General features: G+C 43.6%; 1 protein-coding gene across 2 annotated transcripts in view; it reads right to left on the reverse strand.

Annotated features, from left to right (window-relative positions):
- Positions 1-496: 496 nt before the first annotated feature.
- The window catches only part of ankrd50l (ankyrin repeat domain 50-like), a 19,422-nt gene continuing 10,790 nt past the window's right edge, over positions 497-9,128 (reverse strand). For both annotated transcript variants that reach the window (XM_035677244.1, XM_035677245.1), the window contains exons 3-4: positions 6,158-6,375; positions 497-5,187 (exon numbers count right to left, since the gene is read on the reverse strand). In XM_035677244.1, coding sequence (XP_035533137.1) covers positions 1,649-5,187; positions 6,158-6,375 — 3,757 coding nt within the window. In that variant the 3' untranslated portion in view covers positions 497-1,648. The remainder of the gene's footprint in view (positions 5,188-6,157; positions 6,376-9,128) is intronic.

Genomic DNA, 9,128 nt, shown 5'->3' on the forward strand with positions numbered 1-9,128 from the left:
AGTTGAAAACCCGTTTCGAGAAGATTGTCACACTCACGACACAATGCCAAGGTGAAAGAAACCTCAAATATGGATAAAGAAAGGCTCTTTGATCCAAAGTCCAACTCAAGCATTAAAGAATAAAACCTTTCAGGCACTAGACCTGTCAGCGCAAATGCTGATTGACCTTATAATGAAATTAAATGCAATTCATATTGTACTTCCCAAGGTCCAAATACCTAAAGCATTTCAGAGATACAACATTATCAGAAAAATAGAGGATAAACACTATTGTACTGATCTGCAGAGCACTCCTTTCTCAAGTTCCAAAACTGTCCAACAGCGCTCGGTTTTTATAATCCCAGGTGGCCACCGTCAGCCCGCTGCCAGACTTTCATCTCTGCTCGAGGCTGCCACATCAGAAGCTATCCGTGGCATTTAGTTGTAGAGCGCATGAAATAAAACATTTAATCATGTACACACACATTCACAAATAATCAGAGGTAGACAATTTTATGGCACTGTTTGTCATTTTAATGAATGAATGTATTTAAATAGGAATCCAATGAAAATTTATAAAGAACTAGACATTTCTTTAGGCCACACACAAGTTTGGAATCAACAACCCTCCTACATCCACCCTCAGTTTTTATGGTCCAGTTTTCACTTTCCTTCCTGCCTGCTCACAGACAAACTGTGAGCGAGCCAAGTTGGCTGTTTTATAGTTTGTATCATAAACCCCGCACTGGGTCAAGCTTTGGTAGCTTTGCTGCAAACTGTTTTTGGTTGTCAGTGATGGACCTATGGGGGATGAGGGCCAGTTTATAGTAAATATCAAAGGCTTCAATAAAGATCAAGGCCACAAGCTTAAAGCTCTTAAACAAGGTTGTTAACTGCTTAAAAAGGATATCTTTACTAGCAAAAAATAATTTAAAACACAACCCAACATACACTTGTGTTTCATAATAGGGAGTGTTATTCAATGCAAAGCCAATAAAGTCCCAAGCACAATGGGAAAATAAGGTCTGAGTTGAAAGTGAACATAGTTATGCTTTCCACTTTAAATGAAGCATGATCTTGTCTGTGAGAGCCCTGCTCAACACACACACAACAACGGAAAGGCAGGAATGCTTTCAGGTCATTCAGTTCGTTTTTTTCTCTGGGTTTCTCAAGGGGTTGGAGAAAGGAATCACTGCCTCTCTCATCTGAACCCAGAAAGTCATTGTACACTGTGAAAAGTGCCTTCTCCTTGAACAAAAAAAAAGTCCAACTCCACCTAAAACAAAGATGTTGTCGTTAGATTTAAATCTCTGGGAATTGTCCAAATGAATGCCAGCAGAGACAACTACTTTCAATTTGATAGCACAAAGAAACCTGTAATTACCCACATTGGGGCTTATTTTTCTCTAAATAACTAAATGACTAAATCATATTTTAATTTAAAATTATATAAAAAGAAAAACAGCAAGTCCTCACACTGAAGAAGTTGGAACCAGAGAGTATTTGGCAGCTTGGCTTGATAAATTACCTTCTGTAAATTACTGTATTTACTGCTGATAAAAATAGATGACTGTTTCAGCGATACCCACATACTGTAACAATTTCAAAGAAACAGGTTTGTAAAGAAAGTGTAGCAATAGCTAACTTTGGTCCCATACTGGAGCACCAGTCACAAGGGTGTCTCTCTCTTGTATAAGGCTGCACTGGTGGGACCCTCAAACTGCAGTTTGATGGCCTGTTTCAGATTAAGCTGCGGGTCTGTAGTTGTCATAACTTCTTCTTGCAAGGCACTACAAGGTGGGACTGGGGTAAAACTGTAACAAGCAGGTGACATAATCTTCTTCTGGGGAAGAGAGTCCCAAGCCTCCCCTTGAAGTGGGCTCTGTAGCCTATATGGGTAGCCCAGAGGAGGACTCTCTCTGTTTTTAGCACCTGTTGCAGGACTGTCTTGCCCTGGCATTATCCCAAGGGAAGCCATGACTGAGTGCCATTTACCACCAGCGTAAGTAGTCCTGTCTGCCTTTATTAAGTTTGAGTTTTGTTTGTTAATTTTGTCGTGATATTCAAGTCCAGTCGACAAGCCTTTCTGAGTCAGTTCGCAGTTGTGCACCATAGCGGTGACTGTGCAAACACTGGGGGGAGGGCTGCCTTTGGGATGCCTCTGGCTGCTTCCATGGAGGCTGCCCAAGCCTGAGCTTCCTGGTGGGGGGAGGGTGGAGGGGCGGCTACGACTGCGAGGCAGTGAGTGCTGTTGGATCTGCTGAATAAAGCTGAGGCTGTCAGCTGGCACTGTCTGCACCGTGGCCAGCGAGTGGCACGTAGATGAAGTTTGAGAGCTCTGTATGGAGTGGAATCGATCTGCAGTGGAGCCAGGAGAAGATACTGAAGAGGAGCAGGTAGCAACTGTGACTCCACCACCCTTACTCTCTGAGATGCCTGATGAGACGATCTTGTTGGCTTTTACAGGGGAGAAAGTACCATTTGAGTTTGTCAACAGGCCTACATATGGCTTGGCTCCATAGCTCTCTAAGAGTCTGACAATGTTAAAGTGCCCATGTTTCCCAGCCACCTTGACTGGACTACGGCCATATTTATCCATGTGATTGGGATTTGCACCTCTTTCCAGAAGCATTGCAACAATATTAGCATGTCCCTCCTGGGTAGCGATGCTCAGAGCTGTTGCCCCCTGGTAGCAAGCAAGGTCTATATTGACACCACTGGCTTCTAGGAGATGACGTCCGACTTCAGCATGTCCTGTCCAAGCCATTGAATGCATTGGTGGTCTCCCCTCTGTATCCTGTGCATTGGGGTTTGCACCATGTTTTAAAAGTAGGTCTACCATCTCCACACATCCCTGCCAAGAAGCAACATGAAGCGCTGTACGGCCCTCAGAATCTCTAGACTCCAGGGGCACCCCTCCTTTCTCTAGGAGAAGTGTAGCCATTTCAAGGCGACCCTCCAACACCAGCAGGTAGAGAAGAGGCCTACCCTCTGCATCCCGAACATCGGTATCAGCACCTCGCCTCATAAGCAGCTCTGCAACCTCAGCATGGCCCTCCAGGAGGGCAGCACTCAGGGCAGAATGTCCATCATATGCCCTGTTGTCAATGGGAGAACGTCGGTCCAACAACAGCCTGACAGTGCTCCAGTGACCTTCCTGGGCAGCCAGTATAAGAGGGGTGCGTCCTTCAATGTCCATCTCTCCGACACGTGCCATGCTGCCTCGCTCCGTCAAAGCAGCGCACACAGCTCGATGACCTTCACAGGCAGCCGCGTGCAGTGGAGTCCAGCCAAGGTCATCCTTATGGTTCTCATCCAGGCCTCGGTCCAGCAGGGCGCGGACAACTTCAACGCTGCCTCTTGCAGCTGCCAGGCAGAGTGCCGTCCTACCTTCACAATCAATGGCGTCCACAGCTGCTCCCCAGAAAAGCAGCCGTGACACTGTCTTCATGTGTCCCATTGCTGCAGCCGCCAGCAAGGAAGTAACAGCAGCTGCAGCAGAGATGTTGCCATCAGGGCCAGCAGTCTCATCTACATCAGCACCAGCTTCTAACAGAAGCTCCACTACGTCATCATTGCCCTCATAGGCAGCAAGAAGCAATGGTGTCATTCCATCATGGTCTCTGTGTCCTGGATCTGCTCCACGCTCCAGTAGCAGACTTGCTACCTCACCAAAACCTTTGACCCCAGCTGCTGTAGGCACGCAGAGGGCAGCGACTGACAGAGCAGTGCGCCCATCTCCATCAGCCAGGTTAACTTGAGCAGTGTGGTCCAGCAGTATTTCCACAGCTTCATGATGTCCCATATAGGCAGCAGCGATAAGAGGCGTGCGGCCCTTGCTGTCAGCTTTGTCAACCTGTGCCCCATAGTCCAGCAGTGTCAAAACAATTTCTTCATGACCCCCCCACGCAGCAGCTCTAAGGGCAGTCCGGCCATCGCTGTCGCATCCATCCACATCTGCTCCTGCATCCAGCAGAAGCCGGACAGCCTCGCTGTGTCCTCCCCAAGCCGCAGAGCGGAGTGCTGTCCAGCCTTCATTGTCAACATGCTCCATCATCCGTACTGCAGTTTCTGGCTCCTGGCTCTTGGCCCATTCCAGAAGTGCAGACAACACTTTGACATTACCCTGCCTGGAAGCCAAAGTCAGTGGCGTTTGACCCTGATGATCACTATCCAGTAGATCAGATCCGTTTGTCAGGAGAAGCTCAGCTATATTTGCTGAACCCTCGTGGGTTGCACTGGCAGGCAAGGTCTGTCTATCTGTAGAAGTCGGCTCGTTTACAGGCACCCCGCTGTCTAGCAGCTTCTTTACAGGCACCTCCCTTTCAAATGCCTGTCCATCTTTGCCTACACAACGCAGTCCAACACTTGGGTCTGAATCTGAAAAAAAGGAAGCAGAAACAAGTCCACTCCTCATTAACAGCTGAAGGACTTGCTGACTGACCAGAACAGGAGGCTGGGTTAAGGACGCGATGAGGGCACTACTGCCGCTAGCAGTAAAAGCAGGCACACCTATCCACAGCATCCACAGTGCCAATAATGAGGGGTTATCTTTATGGTGACCTGAGCAAACTAAATGTGTGGCTAGCTGGCAAGTGTTGTCAATGTCCAGGTTGGGTCCCTGCAAAGACAGGGCCATGGCAAGCATGCTGTGACCTTCTGTTCTGCTACACAGGTACTTCTGTGTGCAATATTTAACATCTGTCAACCACTCAGCAAAGCTGGCATGGAAAAGTAGTTTTGTGCTCCCAGGGCCATTGATCAGGAGAGGAGAGAGGGTTCGGAGCTTGTTCTGGAAGTCCTGGAAGCTGAGCAAGTTGTCATGTGTCCAGGCTGCTGTGAACAGCTGCTGGGGTGTAAGTGGCCTTGGGGCAGCCAAAAGGACATTCAGGAGAGGCCTGACATAGACAAAGAGGCCCCGGGGGAACAGTCTTTGGCACAACCACAGGTAGAGGCCATTGAGCGTCCCAGGGATGTCCCGGATCTCCCTGAGACCCACTAGTGCACCTGCCACGCCATCCAGCACACGCTCAAGAAAGAGCAAGCACCCGCCACTCTTAATGTGCAGGAGATTCAGCATGTCAGCTGTATCAGGGGTGAGCTGACGGCGAAGGGCTGCTTCTTCATCCAGCCGGCAGAGGATGTACTGTTGCACATCGCGGACCGGTGGGGGCTTCCGCAGATCATCCAGGCAGAGCCTACGAAATCCTACAACACAGAAAGAGATTGTGCTGTTTTTTAAACCCAATACAGTTTTGCATATTTGGCATAGACTTTATGATTCCCATGTTTTGGTTATTTTCTCTCCATGTCTCACACTGATTATCAACATCTGGTACTGTGATAACTTGGTTAAATAACCAAAATAAGACAGAAAACGGATGGCCCAAAGAATGCTTAAACCACTGGGATCCACTGATGTAATAGCACTGAAGTTTCTCGTCTGCAATTTGCCTCCTCTTTTCTCTTCCTGCTTTGTCTGACTTGTCCATCCAATACTTTATCTCTATTAATAACCATCTACTGCTATTTTCTTGTTCTGTTGTTCTCTTTTGACACAACAGCATGTTGTTCTAGTGTTGTTGACACATACACATCTAGTATTCTTCCCTTGGAATGTATTACATTGCACAGTGTTCATTATAGATAAGACGGATTAAATAGGATAAGGGGAGATACATACTGTACTGTATAATTAGGTCATTCACTGCTATTAAACAACACCTCCCTCCTTCAATTTTAATTTGTTAGTAAAATGAAGCTGGAGTGTAAAACCAGAGCACTCAACCTAATACAAGCTTTCAACAAGAGTTACAGTCAGAAATCCTTTTTGCTATAGTTACATAACAACATGTATGCTAATACCTCTTATTAAGACCATTACATCCACTAATAACAGAAAAGTTACTTAGTCATTGGCAAAGTAAAAACTAAGGATATCCGACCAAAATGCAGACATCATGATTCATGATTAAGGGGATGATGGACAACCAGTTCCTAGATTACCTGTAAAATCACCAACTTTACTGCAAAAAATAATAATAATAAAAAACTACTAAACTGAGTTGTTTTCATCTCAAAAAACAAAATCTGTCTGGTCCCACACACACTCAAATTTACAACAGCAAAATATCTTAATGTCAAATGTCCAATAAGATGAGTTATTCTTTCTTCATACCTGAGAACATCTTGCACACAGCCTTGTTGTGGCGGCGGACGGAGCAGATCAACAGCAGCCAGCTGGGCAGAAGGTGTTGATTGGCAGCCAGGAGCTCTGCGATGGAGCCACTCTTCCCACTTCCTTCACCTGCCCCATATTCTATATCCAGGGAGTCCACCACCACTATCAGAGTTTGGGCAGGAGGAGGAAGGTCCAGCAGGGGTCCCAACACTGCTCTAAGGACACGTGAAAAAGAGACAGACACACAAAGGAAGAGATTAAATTTAAAACAGCCGTGTAGAAAAGAAGATGTTGTGGGCAGCTGAGTGTGTTGAACAGTGTGAGCATTTTCTGTTGTATTGACTGCACTGTAATTACATCACAGATAAACACAGCAGGTCAAACTCTTTTGAATATAAATCAGTGACACTAGATTAAATCAATGACTTGAGGCAATTCCAGCTTCAGAATGAAATGAATAAAAATAATTTTGTTGAGTTTGAGCGAGTGCTTTTGTTTTCCATTTAACTTGTTTTAGAAACAATCTTACCGTACCCTCAGGCTTTTAGACACACTGTCAGTTCATGTTTACTTGAAAGGAGTTTCATCAATACGTAAAATATGTTCTATTGCAAAATAGAACTAACTATTTTTTAATGTGGTCTTTTTATGAAAAGTTAAAGCAACCTTCTAAAAATCAATAAGATTTATGCTGATGATGCTAAACGATGTCAGTATCTATTATATGCTCAGTCAGTAATCCAATAACTATGGCTTCTTTTAGGTTAAACACAAGTCTTGCAGTGCTTGGCTTTGTTAGGACAGTGTGAACACGGATTTCTATAATAAGTGTGATTACTATACAGTACAAAACTAAAAGCTGACATTAGCAGGCAATATAGCCCAAATCTGGCACCCCCGTCTTTCCTCAGAACACTGTGTAATATTAAGACAGCATTTACCTTGAACCTTTAACATTGAAATAAACTTGCAATTAGGGAACAAACATACACTGTGTTATGACATATTATTTATTAAATAGTATTATTATTATACATACGACATATTGGTACAAAATACAGACATGACATCAAGACTTTTTGCTGACCTTAATATTGCCTGTTATGTCTGCAAAAATGTAGGTTTTCCATACCATTATAAGACTGCCCCTAAGTGTTTATTTCACAGCACTACAAAACAACTATGCTGAGACACATTTTTCTGTCCTTTCTGGTTGTGCTGGTGGCCTTCTTTGCCAAAGAAAACCAACAAACTGCCAGTCCAACCTTGTAAAACAAAAGGGAAAGATCGCATTCTGGAGAAAAGAAGTCTTCTTATACTCTTCCACTACAGATATGTGGTCAAGTTCAAATACATTACATTATTATGATATTATATCAGTGGTAAAAATGGTCTTTAAATGACAATAATGTTGTTTATTGCAATTATTTCTGGGACAATATATCCTCCAACAAAAGTAGTTATCTTGACAGGCCTATATCTTCCACTGGAATATAATGTTGAACAGTAAAACAACACTAAACTAAAAACCTAAATCACAGTGTAACTGTTCTTTAAAGAGCACAGTCAGCAAACACACCCTGCTGTGATCTGAAGGTGATTCAGGTTAATGGAACTTCTGAAATGTCCTGCTCCACCCAGGGCATGCTCACACACACACACACACACACACACGGGCTGATGTGTGCAGACAGGTTACACACATACACACAATCCTAACATACCTAAGCATACCTGTACATCTCTCCTTTCACTGACTATATTCATTTCCTGACCCTTAAAACATCTCACTGTAAAATGCCTGAGCTCTGATTCCAATTTATATTTATTCTCCTTTACTCCTGACCACAAAAGCGATAATAGTAATAGTAATAATTGTGTTTTCAGCATAATTCCTTCATGCAGAGGTGCAACCTAACGCAGTTTAAATCTGTAGGCGAACTATCCAAATAGTGTTAAAAACAATATGTTTTAATAAATAAAAATGCTTGTACATAATGCATCATATAGAGCAGAACAAATGTCCTACACGAGGACCTGAGCCCAGCGTGGGAGCATAGATAACAAAGGTTTCTTGACCCCGATAAACCTCCAGGCTCTTATTCCTGAATCTAGACCTGAGGCAAGTTTATCTGAGGAGAGTGAAATCCTGCAGTCAACACAAGGTTCAGAGCTGCTGGAGCATGAAAACTTCATAACGAAAGTGCAAGTTGTATGAGGGAAGCTGGGGTTCTTGAGAGCAAAGTTGATGCTACCAGATGGTTACTGTAGCTGCAGTGAAAATATGCCTGAGCCAAAGACAAAAACTTTCTGAAACCTATAATGTATGGTAAGTAATTCCAGTTATTATAGAAATCCATGTTCACACTGTCCTAACAAAGCCAAGCAGTGCCAGACCCGTGTTTAACCTAGAAGAGAGGGTTGAAAAGCTGTTGTTATTGGATTGCTGATAATGGATGAGGACGACATCTTTTAGCATGGTCAACATAAATCCTATAGATTTTTAGAACGTTGCTGTAAAAAGCCCTTCCAGCTCAAAAATATGTGATTAAATTGAAAGTGGAAAGTTTCTCTGTGCTCATTAAAAATCTGATTTTAAGGATCGGGGCCTACGAGAATGATTTGTGACATCACAAATAATTTGGAAGTCAAACCTGGCTCAATTTGTAACTTCTACAAGTGTGATGTAGAACTTGAAGCCTCCAGTGCACATACAGTGAGAATTGACTTTACAGTAAAGTAGGAAAACTTTAGAAATGAACAAAAATTGCATATTCATAGATTATGGATTGTTTAATGAGGTAGAAGGAGAAGATGCCGTGTTAAGGATCTTAATTTGGAAATTATACTTTATAGCTATAGACTCTTTGGACTTGTTTCTGTTTCTGATTAAATTTTCCAAACTTGTTTAGGTCAGACAGACTGCTAGTATGCAAAACACATAGTTAAAAGCAAGTATATCTCCAGC

Source organism: Morone saxatilis, unplaced genomic scaffold (genome assembly GCF_004916995.1).
Source record: "Morone saxatilis isolate NCDOM2014 unplaced genomic scaffold, NCSU_SB_2.0 Contig5, whole genome shotgun sequence".
NCBI classification, from domain to species: domain Eukaryota; kingdom Metazoa; phylum Chordata; class Actinopteri; family Moronidae; genus Morone; species Morone saxatilis.